The sequence below is a fragment of the Brassica oleracea genome, chromosome C3 (assembly GCF_000695525.1).
Source record: "Brassica oleracea var. oleracea cultivar TO1000 chromosome C3, BOL, whole genome shotgun sequence".
In the NCBI taxonomy this organism is placed as follows: Eukaryota; Viridiplantae; Streptophyta; class Magnoliopsida; order Brassicales; family Brassicaceae; genus Brassica; species Brassica oleracea.
The window spans coordinates 57,783,953-57,804,295 of NC_027750.1; the positions used below are offsets into that span (position 1 = coordinate 57,783,953).

Genomic DNA, 20,343 nt, shown 5'->3' on the forward strand with positions numbered 1-20,343 from the left:
TCGCAGTGGGAGAACTTCCAGTCAGATATTTGGGGCTTCCCCTGCTAACGCAAGCTATGAGAGGTCGAGACTACTTGCTTCTCCTAGAAAAGATCAGCGGTCGTATATGTACTTGGACAAGCAGATTTCTTTCCTATACAGGGAGACTGTAGCTGATCTAGTTTGTGCTAGTGAGTATAATTAACTTCTGGTCAGCGGTTTTTCGCCTACCAAGTCAATGCATAAGGGAAATTGAGCAAATATGTTCAGCTTTCCTCTGGTCAGGCCCGACACTAAAGACCTCGGGTGCAAAGGTGGCATGGGTGGAGGTCTGTAAACCAAAAAACGAGGGAGGACTGGGGATTAGATCTTTAAAAGAAGTTAATTTCGTCTATGGGTTGAAGCTTATTTGGAGGATACTAGTTGGTGGCTCGCTGTGGGGCAAATGGGTTCAAACGAACCTTCTCAAAAGGAAAAGCTTCTGGGAAGTTAAGGAAAGTTCACATATTGGCTCTTGGATTTTCAAGAAAATGCTTAAGATGCGGTCTGTTGCTAAGACATTCTATATGAAAGCAGTGGGGAATGGGAGACATACTTCTTTTTGGTATGACAAGTGGACTGAGCTGGGAGTGATGTCGGATCTTCTCGGAGACAGAGGGGTTATGGATCTGGGTATCAGGCGAGAAGCCACAGTGGAGGAAGTTCTCTGCAAAAACAGAAGGAGAAAACGACATAGAAGAGTTTTGTTGAATGATATTGAGAAAGAATTGAAAATAATCAAAGCAAAGCAGAGAGCAGATGTGAAGGACGTCGATCTGTGGAGAGGGAACATGGGATTCAAGCACAAATTCTCCACTCATGTGACTTGGCAGCTAACAAGACCACCAGGGACTCAATGCACTTGGAGCAGGGGTATCTGGTTCTTTCAGGCAAATCCCAAATTTGCTTTCATGGCTTGGTTAGCGCTGCGGGATAGGCTTTCCACCATGGATCGAGTTTCGAACTGGAGTCAAGGGGTGGACACGGCCTGTGTACTTTGCAAAAATGCTACTGAAACAAAGAAGCACATTTTCTTTGAGTGCAGCTTCTCCTCACGTATTTGCGGAACTATCACCAAAGGGATACTGCTCAACACTTACTCTACTAGTTGGGATGACATTATCAGACAGATCACAAACCAGTCTATGGAGAAGAAGAAAAGGTTTGCTCTTCGCTATGCTTTTCAGACTGCCTTGTACATGATCTGGACAGAACGCAACAAGAGGCGTCATGGTGAACAGCCTCTCCCATTACTGGTCTTGGCAAAGCTGATAGATAAAGCTATCAGGAACAAGCTCAGTTTGGTGCAGTCCAAAGGAGTAAGGGGGTTGGAAGGTATGCTGCAGTACTGGTTTGGCACAAGGACGTAAATAGGATTCTGGCTAATGGCTAGGTTTTAGGAGTTTTGAAGCATAGGTTGCTGTAAAGAAGGGTTTGGAAGTAGGAGTAGAAGTCTATTTAGATAAAGTATCACTTGACGTAAAAGGTTATTTTTTTATGAATAAAATTTAACATTCATTCAAAAAAAGAGTTTTCACAAGTTTTTGAATTTTTGGAACTAACACCTTTTTGTTATATTTTGAGATTAACATTGATATTATATATTGATGCATATAAAGAGGAAGTAAAAAATTAAGAGGAAAAAACTGTGATCATTTGGAATTTCTGAGTGTTTTTTAAATGTGTTAGATTTGTACGAGTTTGAAAGATTAGATATAAAAAGAAATAGAAAAGGACAAACCAGGTGCTTGAATCGTAACCAGCAATTGTCGCCACCTTCTCCAAAGCATGTCTCCATTTTTCAGTATCCTCCTTACTTTTACCCTCGCAAGTTTTTTCGAAAACTTTCCCAAAATATCCTCTCAGCTTCTTTACATCAGATGGATCTAATTTATAGAAAACGGGGATTACGGTTTGGCCTAACTCTTCTTTGCACTTCATAATCTCCACCAACTCGTCAAGGCACCACTTTGAAGAAGCATAGTTCCTCGAGAGCAAGATGATGGCGATTTTAGATCCTCTAATGGCCCTTATGAGTTCTGGACCGATGGATTCTCCTCTCCTGATCTCATTGTCGATGAATGGTGTGATTCCTTTTCTTCTAAACTCCTTTTGAATATGGCTTAGAAAGCCTATGCGGACATCTTCCCCGCGGAAGCTTGGAAAAACATCGTTTGTCCAGTTATGAGACGAAGAAGATGGAGCAGATGAAAGAGACAAAGAGGACGGATGTGATGAAGGAGACAAAGAAGATGGAAGTGATGAAGGACACGGAGGTGAAGAAGGAGACAGAGAAGGTGGAGGTGATGATGGAACTTGAATTTGGGTCTGGTTCTGCACTCGGATCTTCTTTCTCGCTGGATTCGAAAGCTCATGTCCTTTCCTCTTCTTTCTCTTTTCTACCATATTTAAAACAAAAGGGGTTTGGACAGAGAGAGATTAGGTAAGAGAGAGAGAGAAAAGGAAACCGGGCCCGGCAAGCGGCCGGCGCGTGTGTGCGCGTGCCTTTGCCGGTGCCCGCGGTTTTTCTTTAGATCGTCTCCCCTGAGTCGCTTCTACACCTCCTCTGGTCTTCCGCCTTGTCCGAGCTCTGGAAAATCCCCATGCGTGGTGGTTCTGGAGGGAAGACGCGGTCGTATGGTGTCGATGATGCGGTGAGGTAGATCGCTTCATCTAGGTTTCTTTTCTGGGAGGTGGAGGCTTCGACAGCTTCACCGTCGCCGGCCTTTATCTCCGCGAAGTGGAAGATTCTACAACTTCGCTTTCGTCGGATCTAGTTCCCGGGGTGTGAAGACTACCACAGTCTTACACCGTCGGCTTGAGGTATCGACTGGCATAATTAGTTTTAATTTTTTGGGTCTTGGTTACGGTTTTGGTTTATCGATCGAGAAATGGTTCTCGGTGGTTCCATCGTTTGTGTCGGGAAAGATCTCCATGGATAGATCTCCGACATGATGTTAAAGCAGTGGAAAAGAGGTGATTTTGGCGGAGGCTCTGCGGGTCTCTGAGCTCCGGCGAAAAGAGGAGTTACGGCGATCTATTCCGGTGACTTCCGGAGGCGGTGAGAGGCGAGTCGAGGCAGGGAAACGCGTGTCGGCCTGAACGGTGTAGATCCTTCCACGCGTCTATTCCTCTGCCTCCTGCCTCCTTGTTTTTTCTCTCATGGGCCGAGATCGACCAGTTTCCAAAGTTTGGGCCGTTAGTCCGTTTGAGTGTATTGGGCTTCGGCTTGTTCTAGTAGCCCGTTTACGTTGGGCGTTTTGGTGTTTGAGTTGTAACTGGGCTTGGCCCGTGTTGAATAATAAAATAAAAACTTGATGGCAAAAAAAAAAAAAAAGAAGAAGCATACAACAAAATGGTAAAGGAAATGATAAAAAAGGAAGAAGCAAACTATATGGTGGAGAGAGGGACCAAGAATATTTCTTAGATTACTTTATGTAAAGCAATAATGAACCAAAGAGACTTGTGAAAATTTTGTATGTGTAATTGCGTATATGTCTTGAAACGTTGACTCGGCCGACTTACAAAGACTTTTGTGGAAAAATATGTCACCGACCAAAAATAAGGTGCATAAAGTTTAATGTAAAGTCCCACCATTCCGTTTTGGCTTATACTATTCTAAGAAGGAAAATTCAAGGAAGAGCACAAGCAATTTCAAGGAAGCAGTGATCAAAATCCAATGTCTGCACATCAGAACTGATGAGTTCACACTTGAAAATTTCGCAGCAAAGAGATCATTCAATCTTCTCTAGAAGCTTTTTATATATTTATCCTCCTACTCATACCAATCTTTTCTTTTAAAACGTTTGGGCTTCGTTTGGTTTTCATATTCATTCAAGCTTAAGTACATTCTTCATAAAAAAAAATGTTCATGAACATCTGGTCATCATCATCTAAACAAGTTATGGTACTTTAGTTCTCTTTGCAAATAACATCCATCATCCCGCATTCTCCTAACTTCAATTTGTCATCGTAGACTTGAACCTCAAAGACGAGCTCGCTGTAGAAATTTGTGAAAACGTTTGCTTCGATTCTCTTAGATCTAACTTGATTCTTGAATCTAGAACTGTGAACTATGAACAAGAGTACGCACAAGTTTGTTACCCAGGTTCACCGCACTCCTCCAAGGTGGAAAAGCCGCTATATCTCCTGGGGCTGATCTGAGATCAGCAATCCACTATCTTAGCTCCGATCTCGAGCCTCCGATTACAACCGTAACCACCGATATAGACTACTTCTCTCTCTCTCAGCTCACGTCCTTAGCTCTCTCTCACTTAGGATGAAAAATAATAAAGAGACTAGTGAGCTGTAACGACTTATACTCGTCGTTTTACATAAGCTCATCTCACGTGCTAAGCACATGACTCTGATTAAACCAATGTGGCTTAAATCAGACTTTACTAGACCGGTGGTATACGTAAAGCAAACTTACAACAATACTTGGACATATTCTTCACAATCTCCTCCTTGTCCAGTATTAACGCTTGTGGATTTTTACCTTCTTCTCTTGTTGGATCTTCTTTCCAACTCCTCCTGAAACTTACTTCTTCAGCTTCGTAAGTAACCTCTGAGTAAACCCACCCAGCTTCATATCTTCCGAGTAAACCCACTCGGCTTCATCTCTCTGAGCTTCACTGCTCAGTTCTCAGTAATCCTAAGAAACCTCAATGCTTCTCTCATCTTTCCAACAGGCAATACCTTTGTGAAGATGTCTGACGGGTTATGCTGAGTAGCTATCTTTACCACGTTAATGAATTTGTCACTCACCAACTCCCTCACAAAATTGTACTTCACATCAACATGTTTGGTCTTCTCGTGATGTACCGGGTTCCTTGATAATGCTATTGCACTCTGAGAGTCACAATGCACTTCCACTTGATCTTGATCAAATCCTAACTCATTTATAAGACCTCTCAACCAGATAGCTTCTTTTGATGCTTCACACAACGCAATGTATTCGGCCTCAGTTGTAGATAACGCAATCACCTTCTGTAGACTTGACCTCCAGCTTATCACATTACCACCAACTGTAAATGCCATTCCAGTAATAGACCTTCTCTTATCCAAATATGCTCCGTAATCTGCGTCACAGTATCCTTTCACCACAAACTGACCTTCCTTTCTGAATGTTAGCCTCATCTTCGTAGTTCCCTTCAAATATCTGAGAATCCACTTGACCGCCTGCCAATGAAGTTTGATAGGACTGCTCATGAACCTGCAGACCATCCCAATTGCATAAGCCATGTCTGGCCTAGTTCCCACCATTGAGTACATAAGAGATCCTACGGCACTTTGATACGGAACATCCTTCATGTATACTAACTGCTCCTTAGCTTCTTTCTCAGTAGCTGAACTCAATCTAAAAATGCGCTCCCAGAGGTGTGGATACACTCTTAGCTTTATCCATGTTATACGTACTCAACACCTTCATTGCATATGATTCTTGAGATATCGTTAAAACCCCTTTCTCTCTGTCACGAGTTATCTCCATACCTAATATCTTCTTGGCGTCTCCGAGATCCTTTATCTCAAACTCAGAGCTTAGGATCTGCTTCAACTCCGCAACTTGACTCTTACTGTTTGAAGCTATGAGAATATCATCTACATACAAGAGCATGTAGATATAGTTGTCTCTCTCATACTCCTTGTAGTAAACACAGATGTCATACTCGCTTCTTGTAAATCCATGACTCAAAATAAATTCATCAAATCTTGTGTTCCACTGCCGAGGAGACTGTCTCAACCCGTATAGCGACCTCTTTAATAGACACACCTTCTCTGGATGTTCTTTGTCTATATATCCTTCTGGCTGCTCCATATAAATATCTTCATCAAGATACCCGTGTAAGAAAGCTGTCTTGACATCCATTTGCTGAAGCTCCATGTCGAAATGAACCAACATGGATAGTAAGAACCTGATGGATACATGTTTTGCCACCGGTGAGAAGATCTCTTGAAAGTCAACTCCTTCCTTCTGTGCATAACCCTTTGCAACAAGTCTTCCTTTGTATCTTGGATCTTCTACACCATCTATGCCAGCCTTCCTCTTGAAAATCCATCTACATCCAATAGGCTTCTGACCAAGGACTCTGTCTACTAACACCCATGTCTTATTCTTCTGAAGAGACTCCATCTCTTCGTCAGCTGCTTTTGTCCATAACTCGCTATCTGGATCTTCTAACGCTTCTTTATAACTTCCCGGCTCAGGTCTACCAGCATCTTCCATGACAAGATATGCAAACCCTGCAATGGTCTCATCTCCTTCATAAACCATGTAGTTTTGTAACCTAGCAGGTTGTCTCGTCTGTCACTTTTCTCTGTCTCTGACCAGCTGATAGTTGCTGAGATCTTCTAACTGACCACTCGTACTTGCTCCTGTAGATTCATCAGAAGTTGCAACTTGATCCTTTTGTTCCCTTCCTTCTGTTGAATCTTCAGCTCCTCCTCGAGTAATATCCTGATATGATTCCCCTGCAGGCTCAAAACTCAAACTGTTGGTAGTTAAAATAAAATTTGTTGAGATAGGAATACCTGATGAGTTAGTCTTGTTGATGTCTTTGTACATTAATTCTTCTCTGAAGATAACATTCCTGCTAATCACGCACTTTTCTTCGTCAAGCAACCAAACCCGGAAGCCTTTTACTCCATCAGGATATCCAGTGAACACTCCCCACTTTGATCGAGGGTTTAACTTCCCCTGATCCGAGTGCACATAAACCAATCATCCAAATTTTCACAAGCCAGATAAGTCAGGTGCAATAGATGTCCACATCTGCTCTGGAATCTTAAAGTCTAAAGCTGATGACGGCAGTCTGTTGATCAAGTACACTGAGGTAGATACTGCTTCTGCCCAGAACTTCAACTCTAATCCACTTTCGCTCAGCATACTTCTCACTTTGTTCATTATGCTCCTGTACAATCTCTCTGCAATGCCATTCTGTTGTGGCGTGTACGTGCATGTTCTGTGTCGTACAACCCCTTCCTCTTTGCAGAACTTATCGAACCTGTTGTTGCAATACTCCAGACCATTGTCGGTTCTGAGCTTCTTGACCTTTCTTTCTGATTGCGTTTAGACCATCTTCTTCCACTCAACGAACTTCTCAAATGCTTCATCTTTGGTCTTGAGGAAGTAGATCCAGACTTTCCTTGACCAGTCATCAGAGAACGAAATAAAGTATTGACAATTCCCCAAGCTCTTTGGAACATTGGCGATCCCCATAAGTCGGAATGAACATAACCCAGCTTCTCTTTGGTTACATGCTTAGCTGAACCAAAACTGACTCTATGTGCTTTACCGATAACACAATCTTCACAGAAGTCTAGACCAGTGATTGTAGATTGATCAATGCATCCTTCTTTTGCCAATACATCTAATCCTTTCTGGCCAACGTGTTCTAGCCTGCTATGCCACAGCCGTGTGGTTATCAACTTTGCTTCATCTTCTGCGGACTTTGCACTACAGGCTTCTGCTGTTATTGCCTTTCCCTGTAGAAAGTATAAAGTGTTGCGTCCCTTGCGTTCACCTCTCATGATGATCGTACATCCTTTAACTATCTTGATGCCGCCTCCTGGCCCTTTAAACTCGCAGCCTTTTTCTTCCAAAGTACCCAATGATATCAGATACCTTGCTATTCCTGGCATGTATCTGACCTCGTGTAGTAGGAATGTTGTGCCATCTGGATTTCTGAACCTTACTGACCCAATGCCTTTTACCTCCGTGTGACTATTGTTAGCCATTTTAACCTTCCCATAAGCTGACTCCTTAAGCTCAATGAATATATCCTTCCTTGATGTCATATGAAATGAACATCCTGTATCAAGGATCCATTCTTCTTTGTCATTAGTTTCCTGCGAAAGATTGACTTCACAGGCAATCAAACCGACAAGATCTTGAGCATCATCTCTGGCTAGTGACGATTCTGGTTTGCTGTTTGGCTGAAACTTCCCTTTGTTTCGCTCTAGCCACTTGTAGCATTGCTTCTTAAAGTGCCCCTCCTTTCCACAAATCCAGCAGATCTTCTTCCCTTCTGATGACTTAGACCTTGACTTGCCAGACCAGTTCCTCGTCTCTGATCTTCCTCGAACAAAGTGACCTTCAGAACTCGGACGGGCACTTGGCGAATCTTTGAATTCCTTTTCTTTGGACTTGGTTGAGCTGGCTACGTCTTCAACCTTGATGACTTCTCGACTGTACTTAAGTGTTTCTTTGAGCTGATCGTATTTGGTTGGTAGTGCATTCAGAAGCAGCACCGCTTGAACCTCTTCATCCACTTCTATGCTTAGATGACTCAGCTCACCCACAATTTTCAAGAAGTCGTCAATATTATCATCAATTGACCGATGATCCTCCATCTTGAATCCATACAACTTGAGTTGTGTGTGGACTCGATTTGGTAGAGATTTAGGCATGTATAGAGACTCCAACAATGACCATGTCTCTGCAGCGGTAGTGCACCTCTCGATCTTCCTCAGAACATGATCTCCCACGTTTAGAAAGATCGTACTCATGGAATTTTCACATCTCTCCAATCTTGATTCCTCGTCAGCTACCTTCTTCCTCTTAGTATCTGGATCGACTTCTTGTGAGTCATCTTCCTTCACCTCTGAGCTTGAGGCCTTTTCGACTAGCACATCCTTTAATCCAGATACACTGAGGTAAGCGAACATCCTTCGCTTCCATAGAGAGAAGTCCCCATCTCCATCGAATCGCTCGATGTCGACCTTTGATCCATCCATCATCTTCATTCAAGAAAACTCTCAGATTCTTCGATCGCGATCTCTCCGAAGCTAAACACAAGCTCTGATACCAATTTGTGAAAACGTTTGCTTTGATTCTCTTAGATCTAACTCGATTCTTGAATCTAGAACTGTGAACTATGAACAAGAGTACGCACAAGTTTGTTACCCAGGTTCACCGCACTCCTCCAAGGTGGAGAAGCCGCTATATCTCCTGGGGCTGATCTGAGATCAGCAATCCACTATCTTAGCTCCGATCTCGAGCCTCCGATTACAACCGTAACCACCGATATAGACTACTTCTCTCTCTCTCAGCTCACGTCCTTAGCTCTCTCTCACTTAGGATGAAAAACAATAAAGAGACTAGTGAGCTGTAACGACTTATACTCGTCGTTTTACATAAGCTCATCTCACGTGCTAAGCACATGACTCTGATTAAACCAATGTGGCTTAAATCAGACTTTACTAGACCGGTGGTATACGTAAAGCAAACTTACAACAATACTTGGACATATTCTTCACAAAATGCTCCTCTAAAAGTGGTGGAGACATTACGGACTTAATACTTGAAGGTATGAGGATGGGGTTTCTTGGTCTACACGCAAGATTGACATGATTTTTAATTTTCACCCTTGATGTGAGAAGAAGGTATCTTCATCATGTTAAACTCACAAGTCTCAACGTCGCCCTTATGAACCCAGGAACATGCATACAAACCTTAAATCCTAGAGATGTGGTGAGAAAGTGCGTATCAAATCCATTCAGTTTCAACTACATGGAATTCTCAGTGTCTTTGCTAATAAGGTCTCTTGATTCAGTTTGACACAATTAGAAAGGTGATGAGAAAAAAAAAGCTCAAAACTGAGGAAAGAGCAATCTTAGGTCACGAATTAGGTCTAGGTCAATTTGGTATAACCTGCACTTGCAACGGGAAACACGTAGTAGGCTAACAAAAGAGCAAGACAGAGACGATGTGAAGAAAGAGAATCAGATAATGTTAGCATTTGTCTGGACAACAAAATAGATCAAAGCCGCTTACGACGATAGACAGTCGATTCGTCTTGTAATGGAAATGTGTGGTGGAAGTGAATTGTCCGATAGGATTGTTGATCAAGCCTGAGAACTTCTTCCTCTTTAGTAAAGATGAGAACGCTATGCTCAAAGCTACTGACTTTGGATTGTCTGTTTTCATTGGAGAAGTTGAGAATGCTATACATACAACTCTTCTGGTTATAAGATATATGTAAATGCTATGTTTTAGATTTCTTAAGATTATAACCAATGTTTATTTTCAGGTGTGATCCATATATAACTTGAGAGTCTTATTAGTTTAGTTCATAGTGGTAATCTTCAAAACAGAGGCTTTGCAAGTTGGGAATGTGCGTAATTGTGTAGACCTTGTGTTTTTTTTTCCTTAATCTTACTATCAGTTTAGCTAGTTGATAACTGTGTGTTCATAAGCTTTAATGTGTTGTTTTATAAACTTATAAAAAATTGCAGGGAAGGTTTACAGAGATGAGTGCAGAGATTATTCTAGACATCTTGCTTTGTGGTGTACCTCCCTTACTTGCAAAGAACTGAAAACCAGGGTGGCTAAAAGATGAAGTTAACAATATCATGGAAGTTATTACTATAGATACAGACTGGATTGAGATGAGCACTTGTTCAAAGACTTCCAATACTCTGACAAAGACAAGAGCTGGTAAGTTCGCTTTGGTGGAGCAGAGAAACCTATAGACTGAGAAGAAAATATTCTGAGACACTGATATGGACTTGGCTTAGACCGGTTTATAAACAGTGTATGAGTTGGAGTAAGCCATGAAAGAGTATGGATGGGGAGATGAAGCTATCATTAAATAATCTATAATGGAAGTAGATACAGATAATTACATGTTATGTTTCCCTCTACATATACAAATTCTGTTGGTATATGGTGGTTATGTTTTTTTTTGTTGTTTCAGTCATTTCGAATTACTGGTATGGCCTCTTCTCTAAGAAATCTGTTGACTTTTTGTGTTCATAGGCAGAACTGAATTCGAAAGGAGTGGCGCATTGTCTCAAAATTTGCATGTTTTCATGCCCTTTTCTGATTCTTACCACGTATCTGACAGTCTGTGGTTCAGTGTAAAGCAACTAAGCAGTAGACAGAAGAAGCTGAAGTAGTCAAAGAAGGGCTTGAAGAAGCATTTAACAAGTGCTTGGGATCAAAAAAATCTGGATACTCGTTATGTCAGAGGACAATACTTACAACTGCAATTGGGATCAGTCACGGTGAAAATATATTAGGTTATACGACCGTACAATGTAGGCTGTTTGTATATAAAAGAAATGCAGTCTTGACTATATTGGAGAAAACAAATGGTACAAGGAAGGCTTCTATTAGAGTGTATAGAAAGTTCAAATACGTTTGAGTTTCAACAAAGAGCGTCTTCTGGTCTGGTATATATGTGGAAAGGAGGATATATTTTTTTGTATGGCCCTGTTGGAGAAAGAAAAATCTGCACAACACTGAACAATATTCTGAGACACTTAGATGGATTTGGCTAACACAGTTTTATCACAAAGGTTGAGTTGGACTAAGCCCTGAAAGAGTACGTTCAATGGCATCCTGAATCAATTGACTTAGGGCCCGACTGGTTTAAACGCAGCGATTGCGGTTGCGGGAGTTTGCGGATGCAGATAGTTACGGTTTCAAGCGTTATTAAGCGTTTTGTATGACTGGTACAACGTTTGAAAATTATTACGTTTGCGAAATATTTGTGACTGGTTGATTATAAGATATTGCAGCGGTTTAATAATAAATTACTTATATCAACATATTATAACATTTAAAAAATATAAAAACATACTATTGTTATAAAATATAATAATTATCAATATAATATGATTAATAAAAATATTAGGTTTATTTATAAAAAATTCAAATTAGTTGAAAGTTATAATTTTAATAAAATTTGTTTTGAAGATTTATATTAAAAAAATTAAAAATATTTTATTTCATTTTATATATGTGTATATCTTTATATATGTGTGTATAGAAATGTTTAAAAATTCTAATAAATAGTTAGTTTAAAGTTTTTATGAAGCAAATTATGATACTGTTTGTGAATTTTAATTAATATATAAAATATGTATATATTTTTATTTATAATATTTCCATTTTAAAATTTTAATTTTAAAATTTTATAATATTTTTGAAAATAATTTTATATTTATTTTTCCACCTGCAACCGCCCGCAAACGCAAACGCTAGCTGGAACCAGCTTTTGATTTTAAGAGGTTTAGAGCGGTTTGTATGATTGTTTCAAAACGCTGTCAACCGCTAGCAACCGCAAAAACTGTGTTTACAGGTGATAGAAGGGAAAACCAGTGAGGCCCTTAGTCACTTAGGATATATTTCACTCAAGTTGCACAAACCTTTTTTATTGTAGAATGAACGTATCACAACAATATTATGCACATAGGCACATAGATACATAGATTATTTTTGCCAACACATTTTTACTCAAACCCCAAGATAACTCACAACGCAATGATAATTTTAGACAAATACCGAAAAAATGGACATCAACTTGAAATTAAGGTTTTTGGAAGAAAAGAAAATTGTTAACGAAAATGAGATTTGTTTTTTCAGCGTCCATTAACACGAGGAGGGAGCATCGCTTTCTGGAGAACCGCATTCGTCACTTTCTTCTGAACCGTATTCTTCGCTTTCCCAATCGCTTTCTGGAGTACTTAGTCTGCATTCTTTTATCCTCGTCCTGTACCAAACACCAATCTCAACGTCAGTCTTACTAACCAGCAAAACGCAAGCTATAAATCTCAGTGATGTAGGAAAATTGATGTGAGGATATTCTTGATGAGGTCAAAAACATGCTGCCATTTCCAGAGGTTTTCACAGTATGAATAAACATATCAAGACGAGACCATTACCTGAATGATGGAGGAATTTCTTCTATAGCAGTTCCATTAATCTTTAGATCTACAATGTTTGTGCAAATTTCAGGAAGGCTTTTCAACGACGAGCAGTTACTGAGATCTAGCTCCCAAAGAGATTCCAAGTTGATGATGATCGGAAGGGCCTTTAGCTTTGAGCAACCTTTCATTTGCAATCTTTGCAAACAATGAAGATTCCCAATAGAAGAGGGGAGCTTCTCTAGACTTGAGCATCCGTTGAGATACAAGTCCTGGAGATTAGTCAGATTCCCAATAGAAGAGGGGAGCTCCACAAGGCTTGAACATTTGTTGAGGTTCAACTGTTCAAAATGAGTCATATTTCCAATAGAAAAAGGAAGCTCCACAAGGCTTGAGCATCCTATGAGACATAATTCCTTGAGACTAGTCATATTCCCAATAAAAGAAGGGAGCTCCACAAGGCTTGAACAGCACCACAGATCCAAACGTCGAAGATTAATGGCAGTTGAAAGATCAGGAAGCTCCTTCAGATTTTTGGCTTCAGTCAATTTCAACCACTTGAGATTTCTAATCGTCTGTACAGAAAACAAAGACATCATTAAAACAGACGTTGATACATATTTCATGCAAAAAAAAAAAAATCACTACCAATAATTCTAATACAATAGCGCTTTCTCAAAATAAAATAAAATAAAATAATAATAATAATTCTTATACAAAAGGATCATTTAATTTCTTTTCAGCTAAAGCACATTGTACAAGAAGATAACTTATAGGTTCGATCAAAACGGAAGTATACAAATTTTTAGAGAGAGAAATATTTGTACTTACTTTATTTCCTTCCCACAATTTCTCAAGCTTGCTAAAACTCATGTTTATTCCCACCAGGAACTCCGGATTAAAATTAGAAGGCAGACATGTCATTGGAAATTCGGTCCAGTCCAGTAATTTAAGTTCTCGAGGTAGGCAGATCAGACTTTCTAGTACGTATGGACTGGGGTGACTAAAATCACAAGAAAGATTTAAGAATTGGACACTGGACATTCTTTCAAAGGCTCTGTCACTTACCTTCAACTCCTTCCCCAACTCAATATATATGCCTATAACACTTCGACTACCCTGAAAAAGAATTAAAGAAACCAAAGATAAATAAGCAAACGTGATTTGTTGTCACATATTCTAGGGATAAATGCAGTGAACGACCAATATGAAAACTTACTAGTCTACCATCACTTAGTACTTTGCATATATCTTCATCATCAACCAAAAACTGACGTTGCCCAGGTTCGTAAGGGGCTTGTTTACGAACAATTTCCCTACCCAAAAGTGCTAGCAAATCATGCATCTTTATAACTCCTGAGTCGACGGATATGAGAGATCTCTCAGCTAAAACACGAAGACGACCTTTTATACCAGAAAAATTCTCTGCAAGACACTCCTCCACTGTTGTAATATGTCGGCCGTTGAAAAAGCAGGCTATGTGAAGAAATAAAGCTTGATCGTCATTGCATAACGTATCATAGCTGAGCTTTAAAATACTTTCAATGTCTCCATCAAGTCTAGTTCTTAACCTTGGTAACTCATGTTCCCACTCCTCTTTTGACAATCCCTTGAAATAAGATCCCACAACACTTAGACCCAATGGGAGTTTACCAACAAGCTTTGTAACTTCCAGAGCAAGGTCCCCAAAACCATCATATGGGGATTTTTGACCAAAAGCATTTATGCAGAAGATTTCAAGAGCTTCATCATCATGTGGAAAACCAACCTCGTAAATAAGGTTAATCCGATGTGCTTTTAAAATTCTCTTATCTTGCGTTGTGACGATAACCCGACTTCCCGGACCAAACCACGAAAGTTCTTTCGCCAAGGCATCTAGTTGCGCAGATTGGTCCACGTCGTCGAGAACAACTAACACTTTCTTATCTTTTAGTCGGTCGTGTGCAACTCCTAAATGATGGATAGTGACATCCTTCTGATTGAGTATTAGAGATAAGAACTCTTTCTGTAATTGCAGTTGGGCGCCGTATCTATCGAAACAAGGTCTTGGATAGTGTCTTTTGATATTCTCCATGTAGACACTAAGTTGGAAGTAATGAGAGCATTCGCTAAAGAGAGATCTGGCGATGGTGCTCTTACCAATTCCAGACGGACCCCAAATCCCTATCATCCTCACTTCATTGGAATCCAAGCGTAAGAGCAGTTCCATACTTTTCATGTGAGCTCTCATCCCAACTAAGCTGTCGAAATCACTTGATGGAACAGAACTAATCAGCTTGTTTGAAACATCACTGGCTATTTGCTCAATCATGGCCGCTTCATTATCCCTAAACAGAGGAAAAATAAATATATTCGCTCAATACGTTTTGCAAATATGAATCGGTTTTGGCTGCATATATACAAAATTTGAAAGATGTTAAAATACACAAAACTCTCAAATTTTAAAATCAAGCAACTCTATTTGAAATCACACCCTAATAGGTATTCATAAATAACCAAATTAACATCTGTAAAATGTAGGGAATGATATAAATTTTCAAAAGTTTTGCAACTAACGCATTTTTATTATATTTTGACATAAATATTGATATTATATATTGATGTCATGGAAAGATAAATAAGTGGAAAATTTGTTATCGTTTGGAAATTTTTTTTCTGTTTGATTTGTATGTGTTTGAAAGATTAGAAGCAAAAAGAAATAGAAAAAAGACGAACCAATTGCTTGAATGGTAACCAGCGACTGTGGACACTTTGGCTAGAGTTTCTTTCCATCTCCCAATATCCTCTTTACTTTTACCCACACAAGTTTTTCTGAAAACTTTCCCAAAATATCCAGTCAGCTTCTTTACATCAGACGGATCTACTTTATAGAAAACGACCATCACAGTTTGACCCAACTCTTCTCTGCACTTCATAATTTCCACCAACTCATCAAGACACCATTTTGAAGATGCATAGTTCCTCGAGAGCAAGATGATCGCGATCTTAGATCCTCTAATCGCCTTTATGAGTTCGGGACCGATGGATCCTCCTCTATTGATCCTATTGTCGTTGAATGGAGTGATTCCCTTTCTCTTAAACTCTTTTTGAATGTGACTGAGTAAGTCTATGCGGACATCTTCCCCACGGAAACTGGGAAAGACATCGTGTGTCCAGTTTTGAGACGAAGAAGATGAAGGAACTGATGAAATAGAGAAAGAAGATGGATGTGATGAGTCAATTTCTTTGATGTCTTGATTGAATCTGAATTTTCGAAAAAACACGAAGCAACCTGTTGCAGCACCAAAGATGGTAAGGAAAAAGGAATAATTCATTTGTGTGGTGGAAAAAGAGAGAAAGAGAGAGCTCTGTATATAATTCAGTAATCAAATATAGTAATAGAAGACATTGACTCTATATATTGACTGAGAATCTTTTTCCAAATATATTATCATTAATATGTTCTAGAAGTTAAAAGTGGCCAATAATTAGGCTTCTATTGTGTGTATTGTAAAAACTAATAAATAATAAAATAGAAATGAAATAATTCTTTTTGAAATACTTTTATAAATATGTAAACAGTTAAAGTAGTAATATAAAAAAAAATTATTCATTGTTCCTTTTTAAAAAAAATTTTGTGAAGAGGAATTTTTTTTTATATTTTATTTATAAAATTGAACATTACAGAATAGATATAAAAATATTTTAATATTTCAATTAAATTTCTTTTAAAGGCTATAATTTTTGGAAGATGTCACTTTTTCTTATTTCTATAATTTTGTTTTTGTAAAAATATGTTATGTAAATATGTCCATACATTTTCTTCTTTGCCCCTATCAGTGAAAGACTAATCTCAAAATAATTTTATTTTTGAATTATTTTTAGAATCAATTTGACCAAAATCCTAAAAAAAAGCCAGGAATTAGCAAAAAAAAAATATTGTGGGCCTTGCATTGTACCTAAGCAAATATAAATGACCAAACAGTTCCTATATCTATTAGATATTCCATTTGTTTTATAATAATTTTTTTTTAATTTTTTTTTGCTATAAAAAAATACCACTTTATAATTTCAATGAAAATTATATTTATTTTCAGCTGAAAATTAATTGAAAACTTCATTAATTTTATAATTAATTTTATTTATCTTAGATTCTATTGACTAAATGATATAATTAATAAAAACTTACATATAATTCTGCCACTTTAATTTATGTGAAAATGTCAAAATAACATTTATTTACATACGGATGGAGTAATGAATTAGACTGGGCTTTTTGTAGGTTAGAAACACAAAAAAACTTATTTAAGGGGATTAATAATCATTAAACTACATTTTATCCCCCTTTCCTAGTTACATGAGGCTCTCCCTACTCAATCTTTTCAAAAAAATAATAATAATAACCCCTCACAAATATCTTCTTCACCACGATGAAGTCTGTTTTCAAGTCAATGGCATTTTGTCCTCAACTCAGTTCCGATGCATGATTCATGAGACCAGTATCTGTGTTTTCAACTAAGTAGATAAATATGATCTCAATATATGAACAAGATGGATGTGTGAGTTACCCAGATAATTATTAATATATCAGCTAATATTACATTTAGCTAATAAATTATTTGTTACAGGCTTTTAAAAGTGTTAGTAATCTAACGTTAAATTTGGCAGATGTTACATAATGTGGTTTGATATCATGTTTTATAGATTGTTCAATATTAATAACACTATTATATGTGATTTATTATTTATCTTTAGTATGTGTTATGTCTTATGTGTATAGACTTCTAAAATTATACTTTCTTATTTTATTTTAAGTGTCGTTTTGAGTTTGTGCACACAGATTTAACAAAATAATTAATTTTGCATATTTACAATATAAAAACACTATTATCTATAAACCTAACCATATTTCAACCAAAAGTACAATAACTGTTGAATAAAATTAATAAATTTTGCATTGAAAATCGAAAATGACACTTATTTTGTAACAAAAAAAATTCTTTACAACGATACTTAATATAAAACGGAGGAAGTGTAATAGATAAATAAATTGTTACACATTCTTAGATATGTTAAACCTATACCAATAAATCTCATAAAATAATCTAACATATCAATAAAAAACAAAAAGTAAAATTATGTTATTATATAAGTTGGCGGGTTACCAAGGAATCTTAAATATTAATTAAAATATGCATGTAAATGTATGTTAAAATTGTTATATGCTATAAATTTAGGTAGTAGTTTAAAAATGAATTTTAAAGCTAATTAAAAGGTATACTTAAAATTATACATGGCTAAAATCTTTATTATATCAAATTACATTGTTGACAACTTTCAATATTATATTTAGCGCGTAAAAAGTATTCTTAACAAGTTAAACAACTATAAAAATCACAAATTACAAAGTTTAGAACTCTCTGTTAATTGGTTCATAACTAGGTAGTAGATCGTTTTGTCTGATCAAATCACTTGAGATTTATGTTGTAACATCTTCTCAAATCAAATGAAATCCAAATGAAATCTCCGGTTTTTCAAAACAATATATAATTCTTCTTTTCTTTGGCTATTTTCTTTTTCTATATCCATTTTTGAACATGATTGATTTGTTTACTCAACTCGTAAAGGCTTATCAAACAACGCTTTCAACTTTTCTTCAGGATTTAGCTTGAATCGATGCCAGAGCTCTCAGTGGTTTGTGGACTTGAACCAAAGTAGGAATTTACATTTCCGGCTCCCCGGAGGAGTGGCTCCGTTCGATGCCTCATTCCATCGGGAACCACAAAGCGGATCTATTTCATTATATTCCATCCATATCCCAATTCCATTCATTTAATTGTGGTTTCGATAGGTTTTCTTTTAATTTGGATATGCTATTTTTGTGTCAATCTTTTAGGAATAGGTTTACATAGTTATGAGTTCATTTACATCGAATTAACTAAAACATTAACCAAAAAATAAAAGAATCCAAATAAAAAAATAGCATCTATATAACTTCATATAAGTTAAGAAATCAAATCTTATATATTAAAACAAAAGTCACAACCTTGGTTCATGTGTAATTTTTTTAAAAATAGACTCTCACTAGAAATCATTTATCATTCATTTATTACTAATAATATGGATTAATAATATATCATTCCTAATATAACATCGACTCCTAGAAACCCGGATTGGTTAACAAACTCACCTTGATTCATGTGTGATATTTTTCTTTGGATCATCATTTAATTTTTTTTATTAAATGTATTTCCTTAATGATAATATATAATCTTTTAACTATTTAAATCATAATATAATTTGATATCTTTAATTTAAAATATAAATATATATTTAATTTTCTTAACAAATTTGTTGAAAAACATTATAATAATATCTTAATTATCAAAAATTGTATATAAATATTTTCATTAATGTTGTAATTAGTAATAAAATTAATGTTATTATACATATATATATATTAATATAAAATGAAAAAAAATTATATCAAATTTTACTATTTTATTGTTATATTTATCATTTTAAAATAAAGCATTGTATTTAACTAAATATGATAAAATTATTTTAAACTGATAAATTAATATATTTTATTTTCACAAACATTAAAAATTTATGCTAAAAATATAATATGTTTGGTAGAATGGGTTAACATTAGTAAATCAGATAATTCATGTATAAAATTAACTTATCTTAAACTTATATATATATAGTTATTATCTTAAATGAATAAACATAAAAAAATATTGATAAATAAAATCTATCGCTTTGAATTACGGATCAGGATCATAATAATTGAATAAAAATAATTTTAAAATATATAATAAAAATACCAAATATATGTGATGATTTGAAATAATCAATTAACTTACAGCATGAAAACTATCAAATTGTTATATTTAAAATAATTATATATAAACATTTAAATATATAAGTAACTTAAAAAATATATTCTAATTATGTAAAATATATATAAACATGAAAATTAATACCCCACGGTTGTGCGAGTCCAAATCTAGTTTAGTTTTATTTTAGTAGTAAATCATCAAGAACCTTTTGAATCAAGTAGTACAACGATTCAAAAGATTCTCACGATACAAAAACCAAAGACTTCTTATTATCATTCAATTTAATGTTTTTTTTCTATTTGCCAAAAACTATCCATAAAAATAATTAGATAAAATGGATTCGACCTTGTCACTCGCTAATGAGAGCACAAAATCATGATAAATACCAATACCAATTATGGGTAGAAGACTATAGATTGAAAGAAATAACTTTCGGGGTCCAGAATCAAAAAAAAAAAAGAAGTTTTTGCCATTAATTAACTTGTATCCATAGAACATTTAGCGTGAAATCTGAGGTTTTTCACAAGGAAAGTGAAAAGAGATGGTGATTAGAAATTAGAAGAGAGTTCAGAAACACAGAGACATAAGTTTGGGTTATCTTGATTTTTGTTGTTCTCCATTATTTTGATTTGTATAACAGGATTTTGATAGTGATTCTTGTGGAAATATGATAATAGGAGATGAGGAAAGAGTTCAGACAAAGAGAAATGTGTCAATTAAAATTTTTGAAAGTGTAGATAGATTTTTTATTTTTTATAAACACTAATGATGTTAACCAAGATATGAGAGATACATAAACACAATCTTTAGCCAGAGACAAAAATATTCCTGGAGTCCTAAGCCCTAACAA

General features: G+C 36.4%; 1 protein-coding gene, 1 long non-coding RNA gene and 1 pseudogene across 4 annotated transcripts; 1 reads left to right on the top strand and 2 right to left on the bottom strand.

Moving 5' to 3' along the window:
* The window catches only part of LOC106334865, a 9,923-nt pseudogene extending 7,499 nt beyond the window's left edge, over positions 1-2,424 (bottom strand).
* Positions 2,425-9,804: 7,380 nt separating this feature from the next.
* Positions 9,805-11,370, top strand: LOC106334867. Its single transcript, XR_001268678.1, has 3 exons — positions 9,805-10,133; positions 10,255-10,456; positions 10,778-11,370. It is a non-coding gene; the product is annotated as an uncharacterized LOC106334867 (long non-coding RNA).
* Positions 11,371-12,235: 865 nt separating this feature from the next.
* LOC106334866 (disease resistance protein TAO1-like) lies at positions 12,236-16,023 on the bottom strand. Of its 3 annotated transcripts, XM_013773247.1 has the most exons (5): positions 15,385-16,023; positions 13,889-14,996; positions 13,501-13,788; positions 12,688-13,244; positions 12,236-12,515 (listed from the first exon to the last, which is right to left on the bottom strand). In XM_013773247.1, the coding sequence occupies exons 1-5, from the start codon at positions 15,981-15,983 to the stop codon at positions 12,395-12,397; spliced, it is 2,673 nt and encodes an 890-aa protein (XP_013628701.1). In that variant the 5' UTR covers positions 15,984-16,023; the 3' UTR covers positions 12,236-12,394. The 3 variants fall into 3 exon arrangements, with proteins under 3 accessions (XP_013628701.1, XP_013628702.1, XP_013628703.1); XM_013773248.1 differs by lacking the exons at positions 12,236-12,515; positions 12,688-13,244 and having other exon boundaries at positions 13,707-13,788; positions 13,897-14,996; XM_013773249.1 differs by lacking the exons at positions 12,236-12,515; positions 12,688-13,244; positions 13,501-13,788 and having other exon boundaries at positions 14,883-15,058.
* Positions 16,024-20,343: the final 4,320 nt, after the last annotated feature.